Source organism: Petromyzon marinus, chromosome 19, assembly GCF_048934315.1.
Source record: "Petromyzon marinus isolate PM22_M1 ecotype Great Lakes invasive population chromosome 19, UKy_Petmar_22M1.pri1.0, whole genome shotgun sequence".
NCBI classification, from domain to species: Eukaryota; Metazoa; Chordata; class Hyperoartia; order Petromyzontiformes; family Petromyzontidae; genus Petromyzon; species Petromyzon marinus.
In genome coordinates, this window is record NC_133685.1 from 1,392,728 (window position 1) to 1,415,407 (window position 22,680).

Here is a 22,680-nt window from a genome sequence, read left to right on the forward strand (position 1 = left end):
GCTGTCCGGGGCAGAGCTCCTGAAAATATTTCCATGCCCACCCCAACCACCCCCCTCGGTACTCCCCGTTGTCACGGGGGTAGGGGGGGGGGCCTGGAACATATTTCACGAGAAGTGAAGCCCAGCCACCCGTCATTGCGGCACGTTACATGTTTGGGTCTTAGAACCGGGTAAAAATCCAAAGTTGACTTCGTTAAGAAGCGTTGCAGAGTTCACGTCCTCTGGGAATGTTGCGTGACGTACAAAGTGATTTTTGTTTGCATCGATATAACCCAAACACGTCGCGCGCACGCCGATGAGAATGGATCGACGTCAGTGCGCGGTTACTTTCAGTCTCTCGAGCGGAATCGCGAGCAGCCTGCGGCAGTGGTGGTGCATTGTGGGGTTTGTAAACGGGGGCAAAGCGTACTGGAACACACGGGACTCGCTAACAGGCTCGCTGCACTCGCAGCACGAGCGTCGCGGGCCATCGATGCCAACCGGCGAGGGTTGGACAGTCGAGGGTGGTCGCAACGGTCGTGACCTCTGTTGGCACCGAGCAGATCTGTGAATGTTTGCCGAGCTGAATGCTGTTATGAAGCTGGCCAAAACTGCACAAAGCAATCGTAGCCTAGGCGTGACGTAATCCCCCTGTACGTGTACCTTGCTCATGGCCCAGTCCCCCTTGACAAATAACACTGCAGTACCTGGTTCCCATGAGCCGCGCAACTTGAGATTGAACTGGGGTTGCTGTCCCGCTCATGTGTCTCTGTACGTTTCGTCAAATCTATACTATTGAACCGAACTAAACTATTTTTATTTTACCAGGTAAGGCCCACTGAGCTCTGTAGCTCTTATTTAGCAGCGACCTGGCCACAAATGACAGCTCAAAAAGTGGCTTATCGCGTGGAAATTTATAGCAGCCAAATACTCTAAATGCATATTTCTAATTGTGGAGGGAAAAACCAGAGGACCCGCACAAAATTCCATGTGACCACGGGGAGAGAGACACGCAAACTCCAATATATACGGGCGTCAGAGTTGGGCTTGAATCCACGACCTCCTGCATACCAGGCGAGGTAGTTAACATCTCCTAGCCACCGTCAGCTTGGCTGTGAATGCGAGCTGCACCCACGGGGCCTCGATTTGAATTTCCCTCCGTCAGAATTTGGGCACTGAGAAAATGTCGCCAAAGATGTTTAAAATATAATTTTAAAACATTGTAGGCAGCAGGAACATTGCATTTCTATTATGATTTAAAGCTTTCGTGACTGCAGGGATTCATATTCTTGGTTCTACGTGACTTTACCGAAAGAACCAAGAATATTGCATTTCTAATTTAACATTTAAAATCATTATTTTGTTTTGTCAGAAACATGGTCTTGAGCTTTCACACGCAGGCATTCCCTGGCCAGCTTTCCCCCATTGCGGTGTTTCCAAATAAAGGCTGCGCTAGTCGCCCCACACGCCGGAGCGGTGTCGCGTTCGCCGCTCCTTCCAGAGGTCCACGGGTTCGAGCTCAGCAGCTGCTGCGGTTAATGCCGCGGTGTTAATGCCGCGGTGTTAACCGCAAACGCGTATCAACCACAAACCAAACGCGTGCCATCTGGAGATCCTGCGACGTCGTACGAGCGGGAGCAGGAGACCCATGTGCGCTGGCATCCTGGTCGGAATTTTGCCAATTTAAAAAAAAAAATCACTGGCCAATTACTCAATCGGTGAAATCACGCAATGGCTTCGCCTCGCACTGCAAAACTACCGCAGACCGTAATCATCTCCGAAACGAAGCACCTTCGTGATAACCCCACCTTGCACGACGAGAGCGACGCGGATGCCAAACGCACTCCTCGTTCGACTTGAACTGGGGGGTTGCTTGCCAAAGCATGCAAGCAACCGCTTGGAAACGGGCTCGGGTTGCCTATCAGCTGAAGCACCGGGAGAAATCAGGCCGACCTCGGGGTCAACTCGAGGTGGGCGTCCCATGGGAAAGCAGTGTTTGTCCCAATGGGCTCTCACCCGGCTGTGTAAAGAACGATGAGGTGAATGTTAATGTCGCGGGCGTCACGCCGGCCCAGGCAAGCTCGCTTTGTTTAGGTCCCGGTGTTGCGACACAGAGGGAAGATTTGGCTCTTAGCTGCCATCGGCCAAAACGGAAATGGGAAGAGCCTCTCTATGTGCCCTCAAGAAGGGGCCATTACCCGAAACGTCGCCTGTCATATACTCTTTCTTTTTGGGGCAGTGCAGTTGATAACAAATGTGTTGAGTCTGTTGTTGTTATTTGTGCTTGTGCACCGCTGCCAACCCAGCAGCAGAATCACCAAATAATTCACAAATACCAGGCATGGCCCTGCACCCACCGGGAACACCACCACATATGTACCACCACCACGGCCGCACCAGCCACAACGTGGTTTTCCAGCTCACGCAGCTCTACCTCTGGGAGGTTCCGGCCGGCTCCGAGTTCGTCGCCACGGATCTCCACATCGCCGACTTCGCCATCTCGTCCGAGATGTTTATGATGGAGGGGTCCTCGGGGCTGGGGGGGAAATGTGGGAGGGGAGTAAAATTAGCCGCTAAGTGTCGGCTGGCAGCCGCGCCGACACGGTCGCGGTGCCACTAATAGCGCCGTCGAATCCGTGAGCGTTGTATTTATTACCGCGCATACTTTCGCGGGGTAAATGCAGAATGGAAACAGCGTTCGCATGCTTCCCGACGTGTGGCAAAAGGTCAGCGCAACGGAAATGTTAAAGTTTTAAAAATGGTTTCTTTATGTGCGCGCGATTCCTGTGAACTTTAAAGCATTTGCATGAACGATGCATGTTCTAAGAGTCATTGCCCAAAACGTTGACCATTCTATATATATATTTTTTAATGCCAAATTAAGGCGTGGGTTTTACTCTGTGGACAGGGTCGGATTAACCCATTGGCTAGCACGGCCTTAGGCCCGCAGATGTTGTAGGCCGTCTTTTAGGTCCTTATATTGCACGTTGAAGGGCGACGGGAGCGTGGCCATCAGAATTTTTTTTTTCTTTTCCTGAATTAGGATGACAACATTTATGACTGTGCCACAGCTAAAGTGATTTATGTTTCATGAAGTTCAATGTACCTTGAGTCGACTAAATGAGTTAATTTTACATAGCTTAAATGTGTGATGACTTCAAGATATTTTTTTTTGAAAACGTAATACATACTTAGGCCCTTACCTCCAATTAACCTTAGGCCCCTGATAGGATGACTGATGCGGCCGCTGGTGTGTGGAGCGTGTACACACCGGAGCGCGTGACGCGTCTCCGTGACGACGCGCCCGGCGTGCTCGTCGCGTTACCTCTGCTGAACGTTGAGGACTGGGACCTTGATGAGGTTGACCTCCTCCATGGGCACGTGAATGCTCTCTGCTTCCGGACAATGCCGCATCCGCTCCGCCTCCTGGAACACGAACGACAAAAACGACAATAACAACAAAAACGACAACAACGACAATGAAAACGACCACAATAATGACAACAATGATGACAACAACAACCACAACAATAACGACAACGACAACAACAACGACAATGAGAACGACCACAATAATGACAACAATGACAACAATGATGACAACAACCACAACAATAACGACAACAACAACGACAATGAAAACGACCACAATGACAACAATGACAACAATTATGACAACAAGCACAACAATAACGACAACAATGACGACAACAACAACAACAACAACAACGAGGACAACAACAACGACAACCGCAATCGGTGATTCGACGGACATGCCGATCGAATCGTGTGGGCTAATTGGGGGGCACGGAATGGAGGAGGGCGCTCACCTCTTTCTGCTTCTCTTTCCTCTTTGCGTCGTCAATCTTCTTCTTTTTGCTCTCGGGCATGAGGTCGTCCAGCCAGCTGAGCTCCCGCTTGGTGAAGCACAGGTCCATGAGCTTCCGCACGAACACGAGGGCCAGCACCTGCGGGGAGGCAAGCCCATCGAAGAGCCGCGCACGGACCTCAAGGATCCCGCCAGCCTGTCCACCCGCCCGCTCGCCCGCCCGCTGCCGCTGCCCATGCCCTGCTACCCACGCTCGCTGCCCACACTTGTGGCTGTGGGCCGCACGCCGACACGGCCGGGTGCCGCCGGGCGCCGCGGTGGCTAGGAGATGTTAACTACCTCGCCTGGTATACAGGAGGTCGTGAGTTCCATCCCGACCCTGACGCCTGCTGTATATTTTGAGTGTGCATGTCTCCGGGTCCTATGGCTTTCCCTTCCACATTTAGAATCAACATCACTCATTTAGAGTATTTAGCCAGGAAACATTTCCACATTATAAGCCACTTCGTTGAGCTCTCATTTATGGCCAGGTCGCTGCTTACAAACAGCAATATAGCTCAGTGGGCCTTACTTGGTAAAATAAAAACAGTTTAAAGTTTGGTTTTGACTGTCCGAGTCAAACGCCGAGGGCCCGGTCGCTCCAGTCACTCTGTCCGCGAGCTCCTCTCCTGGCGTGGTCGTAGGGAGTCACGTGGACCGGAGCTAGTTGAGAAACGCCGGCATCTGGGCAGGAGGGTGGTGGCCCACTGGTGCCTCACAGCAACTTGGGACCTGGGGTTTGACTCCCTACCCGGGCGCCTTTCTGGTGGAGTTTGCGTGTTCTCTCTCTCTCCCGCTTGTTCTGAGTGGAGTTTGCGTGTTCCTTCTCCCGCTTGTTCTGCGTGGAGTTTGCGTGTTCTCTCTCTCCCGCTTGTTCTGTGCGTGGAGTTTGCGTGTTCTCTCTCTCCCGCTTGTTCTGTGTGTGAAGTTTGCGTGTTCTCTCTCTCCCGCTTGTTCTGAGTGGAGTTTGCGTGTTCTCTCTCCCGTTTGTTCTGTGCGTGGAGTTTGCGTGTTCTCTCTCTCCCGCTTGTTCTGCGTGAAGTTTGCGTGTTCTCTCTCTCCCGCTTGTTCTGCGTGGAGTTTGCGTGTTCTCTCTCTCTCGCTTGTTCTGCGTGAAGTTTGTGTGTTCTCTCTCTCCCACTTGTTCTGCGTGGAGTTTGCGTGTTCTCTCTCTCCCACTTGTTCTGCGTGAAGTTTGTGTGTTCTCTCTCTCCCACTTGTTCTGCGTGGAGTTTGCGTGTTCTCTCTCTCCCGCTTGTTCTGTGCATGGAGTTTGCGTGTTCTCTCTCTCCCGCTTGTTCTGTGTGTGAAGTTTGCGTGTTCTCTCTCTCCCACTTGTTCTGCGTGGAGTTTGCGTGTTCTCTCTCTCCCGCTTGTTCTGTGCGTGGAGTTTGCGTGTTCTCTCTCTCCCGCTTGTTCTGCATGGAGTTTGCGTGTTCTCTCTCTCCCGCTTGTTCTGAGTGGAGTTTGCGTGTTCTCTCTCTCCCGCTTGTTCTGAGTGGAGTTTGCGTGTTCTCTCTCCCGCTTGTTCTGTGCGTGGAGTTTGCGTGTTCTCTCTCTCTCTCGCTAGTTCTGAGTGGAGTTTGCGTGTTCTCTCTCTCCCGTTTGTTCTGCGTGGAGTTTGCGTGTTCTCTCTCTCCCGCTTGTTCTGTGTGTGAAGTTTGCGTGTTCTCTCTCTCCCGCTTGTTCTGTGCGTGGAGTTTGCGTGTTCTCTCTCTCGCTTGTTCTGTGTGGAGTTTGCGTGTTCTCTCTCTCTCTCTCGCTTGTTCTGCGTGGAGTTTGCGTGTTCTCTCTCTCCCGCTTGTTCTGTGCATGGAGTTTGCGTGTTCTCTCTCTCTCGCTTGTTCTGTGCGTGGAGTTTGCGTGTTCCCTCTCTCCCGCTTGTTCTGCGTGGAGTTTGCGTGTTCTCTCTCTCCCGCTTGTTCTGTGCGTGGAGTTTGCGTGTTCTCTCTCTCTCTCGCTTGTTCTGCGTGGAGTTTGCGTGTTCTCTCTCTCCCGCTTGTTCTGCGTGGAGTTTGCGTGTTCTCTCTCCCGCTTGTTCTGTGCGTGGAGTTTGCGTGTTCTCTCTCTCCCGCTTGTTCTGAGTGGAGTTTGCGTGTTCTCTCTCTTCCGCTTGTTCTGTGTGGAGTTTGCGTGTTCTCTCTCTCCCGCTTGTTCTGTGTGTGAAGTTTGCGTGTACTCTCTCTCCCGCTTGTTCTGTGTGTGAAGTTTGCGTGTTCTCTCTCTCTCGCTTGTTCTGTGCGTGGAGTTTGCGTGTTCTCTCTCTCCCGCTTGTTCTGCGTGGAGTTTGCGTGTTCTCTCTCTCGCTTGTTCTGCGTGGAGTTTGCGTGTTCTCTCTCTCCCGCTTGTTCTGTGCGTGGAGTTTGCGTGTTCTCTCTCTCTCGCTTGTTCTGTGTGGAGTTTGCGTGTTCTCTCTCTCTCTCTCGCTTGTTCTGTGCGTGGAGTTTGCGTGTTCTCTCTCTCCCGCTTGTTCTGTGCGTGGAGTTTGTGTGTTCTCTCTCTCCCACTTGTTCTGCGTGGAGTTTACGTGTTCTCTCTCTCCCGCTTGTTCTGTGCGTGGAGTTTGCGTGTTCTCTCTCTCGCTTGTTCTGCGTGGAGTTTGCGTGTTCTCTCTCTCTCTCGCTTGTTCTGCGTGGAGTTTGCGTGTTCTCTCTCTCCCGCTTGTTCTGCATGGAGTTTGCGTGTTCTCTCTCTCCCGCTTGTTCTGTGCATGGAGTTTGCATGTTCTCTCTCTCTCGCTTGTTCTGTGTGGAGTTTGCGTGTTCTCTCTCTCTCTCGCTTGTTCTGCGTGGAGTTTGCGTGTTCTCTCTCTCCCGCTTGTTCTGCGTGGAGTTTGCGTGTTCTCTCTCTCCCGCTTGTTCTGCGTGGAGTTTGCGTGTTCTCTCTCTCTCGCTTGTTCTGTGTGTGGAGTTTGCGTGTTCTCTCTCCCGCTTGTTCTGTGCGTGGAGTTTGCGTGTTCTCTCTCTCTCTCGCTAGTTCTGAGTGGAGTTTGCGTGTTCTCTCTCTCCCGTTTGTTCTGCGTGGAGTTTGCGTGTTCTCTCTCTCCCGCTTGTTCTGTGTGTGAAGTTTGCGTGTTCTCTCTCTCCCGCTTGTTCTGTGCGTGGAGTTTGCGTGTTCTCTCTCTCGCTTGTTCTGTGTGGAGTTTGCGTGTTCTCTCTCTCTCTCGCTTGTTCTGCGTGGAGTTTGCGTGTTCTCTCTCTCCCGCTTGTTCTGTGCATGGAGTTTGCGTGTTCTCTTTCTCTCGCTTGTTCTGTGCGTGGAGTTTGCGTGTTCTCTCTCTCCCGCTTGTTCTGTGCGTGGAGTTTGCGTGTTCTCTCTCTCTCGCTTGTTCTGCGTGGAGTTTGCGTGTTCTCTCTCTCCCGCTTGTTCTGCGTGGAGTTTGCGTGTTCTCTCTCTCCCGCTTGTTCTGTGCGTGGAGTTTGTGTGTTCTCTCTCTCTCGCTTGTTCTGTGTGTGGAGTTTGTGTGTTCTCTCTCTCCCGCTTGTTCTGCGTGGAGTTTGCGTGTTCTCTCTCCCGCTTGTTCTGTGCGTGGAGTTTGCGTGTTCTCTCTCTCTCTCGCTAGTTCTGCGTGGAGTTTGCGTGTTCTCTCTCTCCCGTTTGTTCTGCGTGGAGTTTGCGTGTTCTCTCTCTCCCGCTTGTTCTGTGTGTGAAGTTTGCGTGTTCTCTCTCTCCCGCTTGTTCTGTGCGTGGAGTTTGCGTGTTCTCTCTCTCGCTTGTTCTGTGTGGAGTTTGCGTGTTCTCTCTCTCTCTCGCTTGTTCTGCGTGGAGTTTGCGTGTTCTCTCTCTCCCGCTTGTTCTGTGCATGGAGTTTGCGTGTTCTCTCTCTCTCGCTTGTTCTGTGCGTGGAGTTTGCGTGTTCCCTCTCTCCCGCTTGTTCTGCGTGGAGTTTGCGTGTTCTCTCTCTCCCGCTTGTTCTGTGCGTGGAGTTTGCGTGTTCTCTCTCTCCCGCTTGTTCTGTGTGTGAAGTTTGCGTGTTCTCTTTCTCTCGCTTGTTCTGTGCGTGGAGTTTGCGTGTTCTCTCTCTCCCGCTTGTTCTGCGTGGAGTTTGCGTGTTCTCTCTCTCGCTTGTTCTGCGTGGAGTTTGCGTGTTCTCTCTCTCCCGCTTGTTCTGTGCATGGAGTTTGCGTGTTCTCTCTCTCTCGCTTGTTCTGTGTGGAGTTTGCGTGTTCTCTCTCTCTCTCGCTTGTTCTGTGCGTGGAGTTTGCGTGTTCTCTCTCTCCCGCTTGTTCTGTGCGTGGAGTTTGTGTGTTCTCTCTCTCCCACTTGTTCTGCGTGGAGTTTACGTGTTCTCTCTCTCCCGCTTGTTCTGTGCGTGGAGTTTGCATGTTCTCTCTCTCGCTTGTTCTGCGTGGAGTTTGCGTGTTCTCTCTCTCTCTCACTTGTTCTGCGTGGAGTTTGCGTGTTCTCTCTCTCCCGCTTGTTCTGCATGGAGTTTGCGTGTTCTCTCTCTCCCGCTTGTTCTGTGCATGGAGTTTGCATGTTCTCTCTCTCTCGCTTGTTCTGTGTGGAGTTTGCGTGTTCTCTCTCTCTCTCGCTTGTTCTGTGCGTGGAGTTTGCGTGTTCTCTCTCTCCCGCTTGTTCTGCATGGAGTTTGCGTGTTCTCTCTCTCCCGCTTGTTCTGTGCGTGGAGTTTGCGTGTTCTCTCTCTCTCTCGCTTGTTCTGCGTGGAGTTTGCGTGTTCTCTCTCTCCCGCTTGTTCTGCGTGGAGTTTGCGTGTTCTCTCTCTCCCGCTTGTTCTGTGCGTGGAGTTTGCGTGTTCTCTCTCTCTCGCTTGTTCTGTGTGTGGAGTTTGTGTGTTCTCTCTCTCCCGCTTGTTCTGCGTGGAGTTTGCGTGTTCTCTCTCCCGCTTGTTCTGTGCGTGGAGTTTGCGTGTTCTCTCTCTCTCTCGCTAGTTCTGAGTGGAGTTTGCGTGTTCTCTCTCTCCCGTTTGTTCTGCGTGGAGTTTGCGTGTTCTCTCTCTCCCGCTTGTTCTGTGTGTGAAGTTTGCGTGTTCTCTCTCTCCCGCTTGTTCTGTGCGTGGAGTTTGCGTGTTCTCTCTCTCGCTTGTTCTGTGTGGAGTTTGCGTGTTCTCTCTCTCTCTCGCTTGTTCTGCGTGGAGTTTGCGTGTTCTCTCTCTCCCGCTTGTTCTGTGCATGGAGTTTGCGTGTTCTCTTTCTCTCGCTTGTTCTGTGCGTGGAGTTTGCGTGTTCTCTCTCTCCCGCTTGTTCTGTGCGTGGAGTTTGCGTGTTCTCTCTCTCTCTCGCTTGTTCTGCGTGGAGTTTGCGTGTTCTCTCTCTCCCGCTTGTTCTGCGTGGAGTTTGCGTGTTCTCTCTCTCCCGCTTGTTCTGTGCGTGGAGTTTGTGTGTTCTCTCTCTCCTGCTTGTTCTGCGTGGAGTTTGCGTGTTCTCTCTCTCTCGCTTGTTCTGTGTGTGGAGTTTGTGTGTTCTCTCTCTCCCGCTTGTTCTGCGTGGAGTTTGCGTGTTCTCTCTCCCGCTTGTTCTGTGCGTGGAGTTTGCGTGTTCTCTCTCTCTCTCGCTAGTTCTGAGTGGAGTTTGCGTGTTCTCTCTCTCCCGTTTGTTCTGCGTGGAGTTTGCGTGTTCTCTCTCTCCCGCTTGTTCTGTGTGTGAAGTTTGCGTGTTCTCTCTCTCCCGCTTGTTCTGTGCGTGGAGTTTGCGTGTTCTCTCTCTCGCTTGTTCTGTGTGGAGTTTGCGTGTTCTCTCTCTCTCTCGCTTGTTCTGCGTGGAGTTTGCGTGTTCTCTCTCTCCCGCTTGTTCTGTGCATGGAGTTTGCGTGTTCTCTCTCTCTCGCTTGTTCTGTGCGTGGAGTTTGCGTGTTCCCTCTCTCCCGCTTGTTCTGCGTGGAGTTTGCGTGTTCTCTCTCTCCCGCTTGTTCTGTGCGTGGAGTTTGCGTGTTCTCTCTCTCTCTCGTTTGTTCTGCGTGGAGTTTGCGTGTTCTCTCTCTCCCGCTTGTTCTGCGTGGAGTTTGCGTGTTCTCTCTCCCGCTTGTTCTGTGCGTGGAGTTTGCGTGTTCTCTCTCTCCCGCTTGTTCTGAGTTGAGTTTGCGTGTTCTCTCTCTTCCGCTTGTTCTGTGTGGAGTTTGCGTGTTCTCTCTCTCTCGCTTGTTCTGTGCGTGGAGTTTGCGTGTTCTCTCTCTCCCGCTTGTTCTGCGTGGAGTTTGCGTGTTCTCTCTCTCGCTTGTTCTGCGTGGAGTTTGCGTGTTCTCTCTCTCCCGCTTGTTCTGTGCGTGGAGTTTGCGTGTTCTCTCTCTCTCGCTTGTTCTGTGTGGAGTTTGCGTGTTCTCTCTCTCTCTCGCTTGTTCTGTGCGTGGAGTTTGCGTGTTCTCTCTCTCCCGCTTGTTCTGTGCGTGGAGTTTGTGTGTTCTCTCTCTCCCACTTGTTCTGCGTGGAGTTTACGTGTTCTCTCTCTCCCGCTTGTTCTGTGCGTGGAGTTTGCGTGTTCTCTCTCTCGCTTGTTCTGCGTGGAGTTTGCGTGTTCTCTCTCTCTCTCTCGCTTGTTCTGCGTGGAGTTTGCGTGTTCTCTCTCTCCCGCTTGTTCTGCATGGAGTTTGCGTGTTCTCTCTCTCCCGCTTGTTCTGTGCATGGAGTTTGCATGTTCTCTCTCTCTCGCTTGTTCTGTGTGGAGTTTGTGTGTTCTCTCTCTCTCTCGCTTGTTCTGTGCGTGGAGTTTGCGTGTTCTCTCTCTCCCGCTTGTTCTGCATGGAGTTTGCGTGTTCTCTCTCTCCCGCTTGTTCTGTGCGTGGAGTTTGCGTGTTCTCTCTCTCTCTCGCTTGTTCTGCGTGGAGTTTGCGTGTTCTCTTTCTCCCGATTGTTCTGCATGGAGTTTGCGTGTTCTCTCTCTCCCGCTTGTTCTGTGCGTGGAGTTTGTGTGTTCTCTCTCTCCTGCTTGTTCTGCGTGGAGTTTGCGTGTTCTCTCTCTCTCGCTTGTTCTGTGTGTGGAGTTTGTGTGTTCTCTCTCTCCCGCTTGTTCTGCGTGGAGTTTGCGTGTTCTCTCTCCCGCTTGTTCTGTGCGTGGGTTTCCTCCGGGTTCTCTGGTTTCCTCCACAAGCCGAAAAGAAAATGTAAAAACTACCTTGCAAATAACTCCATTTGATTTACAAATGGCAGCAACTTCGCTCCCTACTGTGAAAAACTTGGCATGGCCCTCCTGAAAAATCATCTTAGCAGTGATAATAATAATGATGATGATGACAGGTGTGTGTGGTCGTGTGTGACTGACGAGTGAAGAAGCATTGAGAACTCCTCCAGCCACTGCCCCCGGTGTCCGCTCCAGGTCCACGCTTTTCAACTCGTCTCCGTCACTCACCACGGTCCGGCCACCTTTTCGTAAAATACTCGCGACATTATCGGAAAGGGGAGCCCGATATTCCAGAAATTCCCGGAACACTTGGCTCCTAACGGGTCGGGGATATCGGTTGGGTTCACATTCCCTGGGCGCGCGGGGGCACGCGGGGGCACGTGGGTACGCGCGTACCATCATGGGGAAGACGATGGCCGCGGGCGACACCTTGATCACCCAGAGCAGCACGAGGCAGGTGAGCTGCACGGCGGTGAACAGGTGCACCTTGCGCAGCGGCACGTGGCGCAGGTAGATGAAGTCCGGCTGGTGCTTGGCGGGCATGCCGAACAGCTTCAGCCGGTCGAAGAACTGCGGGCGTCATTGCGAGCGAGCGTGGGCCGAAGCGACAGGACGCGGCGCCGCGCAATCGAACAGAGGGTCAAAGTTCGTTGCGATCGTGTCTATAGCTGCACCAGAGCGGTTTAAAACAAAGCGCGGCGTAAGTGCGCCCCAACGGAGGTCAAGGCGATGGCGGTTGCGCAGCGTGCCGAGGTGCCCGTGCCCACTCACCTGGATGCCTTTGAGCGAGGAGGCGCCCATGTAGAGGAACACTCCGTACAGCACCGGCATCGGGATGAACTGTGGCCACGCAAAACGAGCGCGCGTCACGGGCGGAGTTCTCTGCAAGGTTACTACTCATCAACATCATTATTGTTGTTGTTGTTGCTACTGTGATTGTTTTTCAGGAGGTTCCTGCCAAATTTATCACAGTAGGGGGGCGATGTTGCTGCTGCTGTGTGATCTGCAAGATATTTTTCAGCATTGTGATGTTTGGGCCAATACCGGTTACAATTTCTGCTTTCTTTTACCTATGGGAGAATACCGAACAACCTGGAGTAAACCTTGCAATTAGCATAAACCATCACGCAAACTCCGGCGGTCATCCTCGCAGTGGCTTCTGGCTGCTGGCCATCGAACAGAGATGGCGGTCACCGCATCGTGCGGCGCTCTCAGATGCACTTCTGCGGCCGTCTGGAACGCTCTTCCCTCTGATATTAGGAAGCCACTGGAGCGATGCACTTTTAAATCATCCAGATTGAAAACTCATTTCTTTCAAACTGCGTTTCGTGTTTCGTTTGTTTTCCTTCCCCGCACGACAGATTAGCACTGTTGGCTACATACGGCACGAAAGAAGTTAAACATGCAAACAATAGGGAGAGAGAGAGAGAATGCAAAAACTCTACGCGCAGAAAGGTGCCCGAGTCGGGAACCAAACCCGAGCCCAATCTGGTGCCACGAGGGCGCGCTGCCACCCTGCCACATCACCGACCCGGACAGCCGGACCCGGCCGCCACCCTCCCCCCCTCCCCCCCACCCACCGCCCCCACCTGGAGCACTGTGGTCATGAAGACGGAACAGCCCATGAGCAGGAAGATCATGAGCCCCGTGAAGCGCTGCTCACGGATGCCCAGGAACTTGGGCTGCTCGCCAGGCGCGGAGCACTCGGACTCGAGCTTGAGGCTGTTGACGTGCGAGATGGAGAGCACCGTGGCCGCCACGAACCACGGCAGCCCCATGATGGAGCACACCCCCAGCATCAGAGCAACGCACAGCAGGTCCAGGTGGTAGCCGCAGCCCTTCTGTGAACGCGCACGCACGCACGGATGGACGCGTGTACAGAATGCCCGTAACGGACGCGAGTACAGACACGCTGACGCACGCGCAGACACGCTCACGCACGCGCAGACACGCTCACGCACGCGCAAGACACGCTCACGCGCGTGCAGACACGCTCACGCGCGCGCAGACACGCTCACGCGCACACAGACACGCCCACGCACGTACAGAAGTGAGTACAGACATGCTCACGCACTTAAACACGCACGTACAGACGCACGCACCGGCACGCACGTAGAGGCACACGTGCACAGCAAGGCTCCAGTTTTAAGTGAGCACGAGCTAACGGGGGGAGCCACGAGCACTCGGCAGGGGTGACAGCGTCCGTGCGAGAACGTCCGACGCCGCGCTATTTAAGGAGGACCTCTTCACCCAAAAAAAACCTCTATTATGGATGATATTGGTTGCAAAAGCCTACGTGTTAAACTGACTTCCCTCCGGCTTTAAAGAATTCCTAATCGGTTGCCCCGACTCCGCTCCGGTAAAACGGCCACTGCGTGGTTTACATATCGACGACTGCTCTACGTCGCCGAAGGGTTTGGTAGCTGCCTGCGGAGGCCTTCAGCCGGGGGGTAGATTGACCGTGGCCAACGACGGCGACGACGATGACGACGTTGCGCGCTCGGCGTTCACGGTGCGAGCGCGCTCACGTTGAGCTTGTGCTCCTTGCGGTTGATGATGACGGAGGTGATCTGCTGGTCCATGAAGATGAGGATGGTGCAGAGGAGCGCGGGGATGGCGCCCGCCAGGAGCGTCCACCACGGGTTCGTCCCGATGGGATCCACTAACCAGCCGCGGTCGTCGCGCGTCGGCTGGGAGAACAAGTAAACAACATAACAAGTAAATAACAACAGAACAAGCAAACAACCAACAGCAGCAGCAGCAGCAGCAATGATAACAGCAACTTGGCCCAGTGGGAGCGCGCTCGATGCAGAGGGTCGCGCTTCAAATCCGGCAGGCCGCCCTGGGTAATACTGCGGGCGCATGAACCATAAAATACTACGCGCCGCCCCGCTGCGCAGCGGACGTTAAACGTCCCGGGACGTCATCGAAAAGAGCAGGCCGTTGTGTGCCGGCGTCCCGGTACAAATTGATTAAACTTTAAATTACACCGCAAATTACTCGATTTGGGATCGATTTGGGATCGAGTCTTATTACCTTGCAGACCTCGTCAAGGAGCATAAATCTTCACACGAACTCCGTTCATCCTCGCAGCGGCACTTGGCTGGCCATCGAACAAAGGCAGTCACCACATTGGCAACTTTCAGGTGCGCTGCTGCAGCTGTCTGGAATGCTCTTCCTTCCAATATTAGGAAGCCACTAGAGCTATGCACTTTTAAATCATCCAGATTGAAAACTAATTTCTTAAGAATATATGATTGTACTTGCTTTGTGGTCCTTCCCCCGGACCTCCGATTAACACGGTTGGCTACGTACGGTGCAATCCAAGTCCAACATACGTACTCGCAGCAGCAATGGCATCCCCCCTTCTCTGAAACACAGCGGCGCATTCGCCATAGCCCTGCACTATAAGAATGGCACTGATACCCAACGTACTAAGTTGTTTATAATAAATTATAATTACTGCGACTACTACGACATCAACTACCACAATAACTGCCATTAGCCACTAACTGGTGGCGACATCAAAATGGCACTCACGCCAGGCCAGGCGCGCTTTGAAACAAGGTTGTGAATTTCAGTTGTTGTTGTCCATTATCAATAAACTCATGCAAAAAAATACGAATAAGAACATCGGTGGCAGTATCGACACATCCCACAATAGTGATAAAATATCACACCCCTGTGTGATGTTCATAGTGAGCGCAATGGGGAGTGGAGGGGAGCGGAGTGGAGGGGAGGGGAGGGGAGCCGAGGGCGCCTCACCTTGAAGACGCTGGGGACCTGCAGCTTTGGAGACGGAATGCCGAGCGCGTAGTCCACGAGCACCATGGTGAGAATGGTGAGGAAGACAGCAAAGTCGCTTACGATGGCTCGCACCTGGACGCAGGGAGTGTGGGGGAGACGTGGTGAGGGTTCAGGGGTCACGCGGAGCTCACTCGGTGAGGGTTCAAGGGTCATGCGGAGCTCACTCGGTGAGGGTTCAGGGGTCACGCGGACCTCACTCGGTGAGGGTACAGGGGTCACGCGGAGCTCACTCGGTGAGGGTTCAGGGGTCACGCGGACCTCACTCGGTGAGGGTACAGGGGTCACGCGGAGCTCACTCGGTGAGGGTTCAGGGGTCACGCAGAGCTCACTCGGTGAGGGTTCAGGGGTCACGCGGACCTCACTCGGTGAGGGTTCAGGGGTCACGCGGAGCTCACTCGGTGAGGGTTCAGGGGTCACGCGGAGCTCACTCGGTGAGGGTTCAGGGGTCATGCGGAGCTCACTCGGTGAGGGTTCAAGGGTCATGCGGAGCTCACTCGGTGAGGGTTCAGGGGTCACGCAGAGCTCACTCGGTGAGGGTACAGGGGTCACGCGGAGCTCACTCGGTGAGGGTTCAGGGGTCACGCGGAGCTCACTCGGTGAGGGTTCAGGGGTCACGCGGAGCTCACTCGGTGAGGGTTCAAGGGTCATGCGGAGCTCACTCGGTGAGGGTTCAGGGGTCACGCGGAGCTCACTCGGTGAGGGTTCAGAGGTCACATCACTCGGCGGGGGCCTTCCACCACTTAGTGGGCAAACGGCGTCCGTTCGGGCCACATCTTGGAACAAACTCAAGGCCATAATGTTCACCATCCCGTTTGGAAAAAGACAAATGACAACATGATTACTATTGCTGTTGTTTAACAATATAACCTTATTTTGCCCCCTTCGATATATACCTGTGTGCATGCCCTAAGTATTATGATGTCACTAGGGCCATAAGCTATGTGAAGCTCTAAAGGCCCCATCGAGGAACGCCTGTATATTTTTGTCATCGGAACGAAAATTACAATTTTGGGGAATCTTTTTTCCCTATGTTGTTTATTTTTCAACCGATTATGTAAAACTTGAAACGTATTTAGAGACCTCTCACAATGTGAGGCCTTAAGCAGTAGCTTCCTTAGGTTAGATCTAAATCCGGCCATTGGGCATATTTTGCTGCTACACATTTCCGCGCGATAAGCCACTTGGTCGAGCTATCATTTGTGATGGCCAGGTCGCTACTGCAAAAGAGCTACGTAACTCAGTGGGGGCATTATCCGGTAAAAGTAAAAAATAATTTTAGTTTACTGGGCCCCGAGCGTACGTACCCTGGTGGGGAAGTAGCGCATGGTCTTGAAGTCCTTGAGGAAGGCCGAGAGGAAGAAGGTGCAGAAGAAAAGGATGACCGACCAGAAGAGCACGTCCGGAACATAGGGGCCCTCGTGGCCGCAGGCCCGCCCCGAAAACTCGCCGTGAAACAACGAGCACTCCTGCGGCACGGCCCGGCACAGGGAGGGGGAGCCACAGTCACGGCTCGCGCCGCAGTCAAGGGTCGGCAGGCTGTGGTCTGCGCTCGCTGCAACCACAGCAGCCGCAGCAATGGCTCGCTGAGGTTCGCCAAGTTTTCAGAGGTGATGCTGCTGCTGCTGCTGCTGCTCTTGTGTGTGATTCCTGAATGTGTAGTTTGAAGGTAGTTTGTCAGCGTTGGGATGTTTTGGCCAATACCAGTTACAGAATGGGCTTTTTAGATTTTGGAGCAAACCAGAGAAGCCGGATGAAACCCGTGCAGAACAGGGGGAGAAGGTACGAACTCTACGTAGGAAGGTGCCCAGCTTGGGAATCTGCTGCTCTGCCCTTCTGCCCCATGTGCCTGCACACCTCCCTCCCTCCTGATCTTTTATCACTTCATCCTCTGCGGTCACAGACAGAGGCCGTGAGAGATGGCGCCGTGCTTGGGGGATGTTTTTCCTTCAGCAGTGGCTATCGATGATGGCAAAATGTTATTTCCCTCGTCTGGCACGCATGAGGTCGTGGGTTCGATCCCGACCCTGACACCTGCTGTATTTGGAGTGTGTGTGTGTCTCTCTCCCCGTGTTGTGTTCCTCCACATTTGGAATCAACGTGCATTTAGAGCATTTGGCTGATGAAAATGTCCACACGATACGCCACGTCATTGAGCAATTATTTGTGGGCAAGTTGCTTCTGAAAAAGAGCTAAATAGTTCAGTGGGCCCTTACCTGATACAATAATATTGTTTGGATTCGTTTAATTATAATGACGATGACGGTGCTGCTGGTGCTGCTGGTGCTGCTGCTGCTGCTGTGAATGCGGGGCGAGGTGGCGCCACTCACAGTCACGCTGAGGTTGCCCCAGGGGATGGTGGCGGCCGTGAGGTTCTGACGGCTCCAGAACTGCAGCGTGCCGTTCTCCGGGTTCACGGGGGCCGTGCACGAGCACCTGGCCACACAGCCGCGGGTCACCGATGATGCCCCTAACGCGTCGATCCTCAACCTGGCTACCGTCTACAGCAGCGGTCTTCACTCGTGGGGGGGGGGGGGGGGGGGGGGCGACTTTCGCCGATAAGATGTCATGAGTGTGAGAGCCGCCACACTTGTGAAACCATTGGTCGGGAGCCACGTGTCAGGGGTCGCCACTGGCCCGCGGGCCTTGCCATTAAGAGCACTGCTCCACACGGACGGCGAGGGCCGGCGGGCGGGCGGTTCCCGGGGTGGCCGGTTCAGAGCACCACGCCCGGACCAAGCACCACGTGTCGCAAAGTTTTTAAATGTCCGGCGTCACGAGCCCAGCGGAGCGAACGCCGCGTCGGCTCGTCACGTGGCACGCGGCAAATCGTGGAGCGGCAGTCACCGACAGCGACATCCAGTGGCGCTTTGAGGTGCGGCTAAGCCCGCCCGGGGTGAAATACGAAACCCCCCCCCCCCGCACGACAAATAATGCGGCGTCGTCACCACTCCACCTCACTCCACTCCACCCCACCCACTCCACTCCACCCACTCCACCCCAACACCAATCCACCCCACTCCACTCTACCCCTCTCCACCCCACTCACCCCCACTCCACCCCACTCCACCCCACTCCACTCCACCCCACTCCACCCCAACACCACTCCACCCACTCCACCCCACTCCACTCCACCCCACTCCCACCCCACCCACTCCACCCCAACACCACTCCACCCACTCCACCCCACTCCACTCCACTCCACCCCACTCCACCCCACCCACTCCACCCCACCCCACCCACTCCACCCCACTCCACTCCACCCCACTCCACCCCCACTCCACCCCACCCCACTCCACTCCACCCCACCCACTCCACCCCACTCCACTCCACCCCACTCCACCCCCACTCCACTCCACCCACTCCACTCCACTCCACCCCACCCGTCTGTGCCCTGCCTCGGTGCCGCTCACCTGTAGTTGGTGAGGTGGTCGAGGGAGTTGTGCGCGTTGACGGGGGTACGTCTCGCCCAGGTGCACGAGCTTCTCCAGCGCCTCGTAGATGAAGATGATGCAGATGAGCGCGGCGAAGGCCTCCTCGGTGAAGCGCGTGATGTAGCACACGAGCGAGCTGGCGTCCGTGGCCACGAGCAGGAGGCAGTAGAAGGCCGTCCACAGGCCGATGCACGCGCGCAGGGACAGGTACGAGAGGCCGTAGTCCCTGCGCAACCCACGGGACGGCTCGATCGCTCAACTCGCCCGCCCGCCCGCCCGCTTACCTCCGTGCTCAGCCGCTCGCAAATCCTCTCGTCCGCTCGATCGATCGCTCGTTCACACTCACGCTCATCTGCTCGCTCGCTCACTCACTCACAAACTTACCAACTTGTCAATCTGCCTGCTCACAACCTCGTTCGCTCAATCACAGACTCTGTGACTCACTCTCTCGGTAGGTTACCCACCCGCTCGCTCACTCACTAGCTCACAACCCCACTCATCCACTCTCTGCACATTCTCCCACCCACAAACTCGCTCGCTCGTTCACCCACTGGCTTGCTTACTCACCCACTCGCCAACCTTCCTGTCCACTCGCTCATTGGTTTGCTGGCTCGCTCGCTCGCTCAATTACAAACTCACTCGCTCGCTCAATCGTAGACTATATCACTTATTAACTCGCTGGACCACCTACCCACCCTCTCGCTCGCTCACACACCAACTCGCTCACACTTCTAGGCGAGGGAGAACATTCTTATCAAACATGCCGGTGTGTGACCTACTGAATAAAAACCACACTGGCACACATCCATCCATGTAGGGATTCTGGTGTAGTTATCAAATGCGATGCGAGTGCGGTGCAGTGCTAGTGCGGTGCGAGTGCAGTGCTAATGCGGTGTCAGTGTGGTGTGAAGTGTGTGTGAGAGTGTTGCTAATGCGGTGTCAGTGTGGTGAGAGCGTGGTGTCAGTGTGGTACGAATGTGGTGCGAGCGTGGTGTGAGTGTGGTGAGAGTGTGGTGTGAGTGTGATGTGAGTGAGAGTGTGGTGAGAGTGTGGTGAGAGTGTTAGTGAGAGTGTGTGTGAGAGTGTGGTGAGAGTGTGGTGAGAGTGTGGTTTGAGTGTGGTGAGAGTGGTAGTGTGGAGTGTGGTGAGAGTGTGGTGAGAGTGTGGTGTGAGTGTGGTGAGGTGGTGGTGAGAGTGTGGTGTGAGGTGGGAGTGGGAGAGTGTGGTGTGAGTGTGGTGTGAGTGTGAGTGTGGTGTGAGTGTAGTGTGTTGTGAGTGTGGTGGAGAGTGTGTGTATTGAGGTGTGGTGAGAGTGTGGTGTGAGTGTGGTGAGTGTGGTGAGAGTGTGTGTGAGTGTGGTGTGAGTGTGGTGTGAGTGTGAGTGTGTGAGTGTGGTGAGAGTGTGGTGTGAGTGTGGTGTGAGTGTGGTGAGAGTGTGGTGAGAGTGTGGTGGAAGTGTGGTGATAGTGTTGAAGTGTGGTGAGTGTGTGTGTGTGTTGAGGAGTGTGGTGAGAGTGTGGTGTGAGTGTGGTGTGGTTTGAGTGTAGTGTGGTGTAAGTGTGGTGAGAGTGTGAGTGTGGTGTGAGTGTGGTGTGAGTGTAAGTGAGAGTGTGGTGTGAGTGAGGTGTGGTGTGGTGAGAGTGTGCTGTGAGTGTGGTGTGGTGAGAGTGTGAGTGAGAGTGTGGTGTGAGTGTGAGTGAGAATGTGGTGTGAGTGTGGTGTGAGTGTGAGTGAGAGTGTGGTGTGAGTGTGGTGTGAGTGTGAGTGAGAGTGTGGTGTGAGTGAGAGTGTGGTGTGGTGAGAGTGTGAGTGAGAGTGTGGTGTGAGTGAGAGTGTGGTGTGAGTGTGCGTGAGAGTGTGGTGAGAGTGTTGTGTGAGTGTGAGTGAGAGTGTGGTGAGAGTGTGGTGTGAGTGAGAGTGTGGTGTGAGTGTAGTGTGTGTGTGTGTGTGTGTGTGAGTGTGTGAGAGTGTGAGTGAGGTGGGTGTGAGTGTGGTGTGAGTGTGGTGGAGTGTGTGTGAGTGTGTGTGTGTGTGTGGTGTGAGTGTGGTGTGAGTGTGGTGTGAGTGTGTGTGTGGTGTGGTGTGAGTGTGGTGTGAGTGAGAGTGTGGTGTGAGTGTGGTGAGAGTGTGGTGTGAGTGATGTGAGTGTGGTGTAAGTGTGGTGTGAGTGTGGTGTGAGAGTGTAGTGAGAGTGTGGTGAGAGTGTGGTGTGAGTGAGAGTGTGGTGTGAATGTGGTGTGAGTGTGGTGTGAGAGTGTAGTGAGAGTGTGGTGAGAGTGTGGTGTGAGTGAGTGTGTGGTGTGAGTGTGGTGTGAGTGTGGTGTGAGTGTGGTTAGAGTGTGATGTGAGTGTGGTGTGTGTGAGAGTGTGGTGTGAGTGTGGTGTGAGTGTAGTGTGAGTGTGGTGAGAGTTTGGTGAGAATGTGGTGAGAGTGTGGTGAGAGTGTGGTGTTAGTGTGGTGTGAGTGTAGTGTGAGTGTGGTGAGAGTGTGGTGTGAGTGTGGTGTGAGTGTGTGTGTGTGTGTGAGTGTGGTGTGAGTGGGGGAGTGTGAGTGTGTGAGTGTAGTGTGAGTGTGGTGTGAGTGTGGTGTGAGTGTGTGTGTGTGGTGTGAGTGTGGTGTGAGTGTGGTGAGAGTGTGGTGTGAGTGTGGTGTGAGTGTGGTGAGAGTGTGGTGAGAGTGTGGTGTGAGTGTGAGTGTGGTGTGAGTGACGTGTGAGTGTCATGTGAGTGGTGTGAGTGTGGTGTGAGAGTGTAGTGAGAGTGTGGTGAGAGTGTGGTGTGAGTGAGAGTGTGGTGTGAGTGTGGTGTGAGTGTGGTGTGAGTGTGTGTGTGTGGTGTGAGTGTGGTGTGAGTGAGAGTGTGGTGTGAGTGTGGTGTGAGTCTCGCACTTGCAGAACTTGTGGAGGATTTTCTCGAAGACGAGCACGGGCCCCGTGCTGCCCAGGATGGTGAGCGGCTGTCCCGCAAACAGCGAGTAGATGATGCCCGTCATGGACGCCCCCAGCAGCGACTCGATGGCGCTCTGACAACAGCAACAACAGCAGCCGGCAATTGAATGATCGTGGGAAGACTTAGAGATGTTCCCAGCAGCCGCCTTGTCAACAACAAGAAGGCGGTCCTGGGAATTCCGGGACGCGTGGCAACCCTCGACGAGTTGCAGCACGCAGCTGCACTCGCAAAAAGACAAAGATCCCCCATATAGCCTTAACAGACTGTCGGGGCAAGTGCTGCTAGCGAGCACCTATAAAGGCCGGCACGGCACACGAGGGGGTGGGCTGCCAACACCACGCCCGTCCGCCTTTGTCTCCCCAGTGGCGATGTTTACACACTGCACCAGGTACTCGTTTGAGGCTGAGTCGACCTAGGTGAGGCTCAGGACAGGTTCAGATAATCGTCACCGGTGTTGGCCGTGAGCGGGAATCGAACTCGGGTCGCCAGGTTCGTAGCGCAGCGTAGCGCTAACCGCTACACCACACGCGTGTGTACGTACACACACACGCGTGTGTGTACGTACACACGCGTGTGTGTGTACGTACACACACACGTGTGTGTGCGGAAACACACAAGCGTGTGTGCTTTCTCACACACACCGCAGTGATGTTTGTCACTGCAAGAGGCCCTTGTGGTGCCAGGCGAGCTCGCTCGAGTCAGAGCGGAGCGCTGCTCTACAGCGCTCCCGTCAGTCCGCAGTGCAGGCGCCCAGGGGCCCGGCCCAACGGCAGAGCGAGCGGCTCGCGATCAGAAGGTTCCGAGTTCAAATCCTGGTGGGGTCGTCGGTGGGGGAAGGGGGGTTGGCTCGGCCCATCAGCGTCCCTTACGGATCAATAAAGCGAGCACCACTCTGTGAGGAAGTAAACAGGGGTTGTCTTTTGGATAAACTCACCCCCACCATAGGAACATGGAATTTCCACCACTGGCCCTGCAGGGTTGTAATCAGGGGGGATGACCACCGACTCCTCAATGCTCACTAGAGGTGGAAATCACTTTCACCCGAGTCCTCGACTAGTGCAGCGGTGGGTGGGCCGTCCCAGGGAGTCCGCCCCCATGGGCCGCCCCCGTGGGCCGCCCCAAGGGGACCGCCCTGGTGGGCCGCCCCAGGGGGACCGCCTCAGTGGGCCGCCCTGGTGGGCCGACCTGGGTGGGCCACCCCAGGGGGACCGCCCTGGTGGACCGCCCCAGGGGGACCGCCTCGGTGGGCCGCCCCAGGGGGACCGCCCTGGTGGGCCGCCCCAGGTGGGCCGACACGGGGGGGGGGGGTCAGCATATTCCCCGACGCTGGACTCACGATGCGGCCCTCGGTGGCCTCCCCGAGGAGGCCTCCGAAGGTGATGACGGGCGACATGCAGGCGCAGTAGAGGAAGAGGAAGGAGGCGAGGCACTGCAGGCTGAGCGCGTCGCGGAAGTCGCTCAGGTACCAGGGCAGCTTGCGCTTGAGGTCCAGCATGAGCCCCCCAAACAAGCTGCGGCAGAGACGGGGACACCCACCTCAAGCGGAGCGTCACTCTCGCTGGCCATGCACAAC

The 22,680-nt window shown here is 54.8% G+C and overlaps 2 protein-coding genes across 2 annotated transcripts in view; both read right to left on the reverse strand.

The window, feature by feature from the left end:
- LOC116943952 (electroneutral sodium bicarbonate exchanger 1-like) overlaps positions 1 to 22,680 on the reverse strand; it is a 128,579-nt gene that overhangs the window by 7,391 nt on the left and 98,508 nt on the right. Inside the window, 14 exon segments of the mRNA XM_032957325.2 lie at positions 2,414 to 2,515; positions 3,305 to 3,405; positions 3,810 to 3,947; positions 11,317 to 11,490; positions 11,692 to 11,760; positions 12,510 to 12,761; positions 13,449 to 13,610; positions 14,686 to 14,799; positions 16,032 to 16,193; positions 17,055 to 17,160; positions 18,138 to 18,181; positions 18,183 to 18,384; positions 21,047 to 21,180; positions 22,444 to 22,618. Coding sequence (XP_032813216.2) covers positions 2,414 to 2,515; positions 3,305 to 3,405; positions 3,810 to 3,947; positions 11,317 to 11,490; positions 11,692 to 11,760; positions 12,510 to 12,761; positions 13,449 to 13,610; positions 14,686 to 14,799; positions 16,032 to 16,193; positions 17,055 to 17,160; positions 18,138 to 18,181; positions 18,183 to 18,384; positions 21,047 to 21,180; positions 22,444 to 22,618 — 1,935 coding nt within the window.
- On the reverse strand, positions 14,806 to 15,534 carry LOC142925110 (uncharacterized; the record flags this gene model as incomplete). Its single annotated transcript, XM_076067978.1, has 1 exon — positions 14,806 to 15,534. A coding segment is annotated over exon 1 (729 nt), but the record flags the coding sequence as incomplete, so codon positions are not given.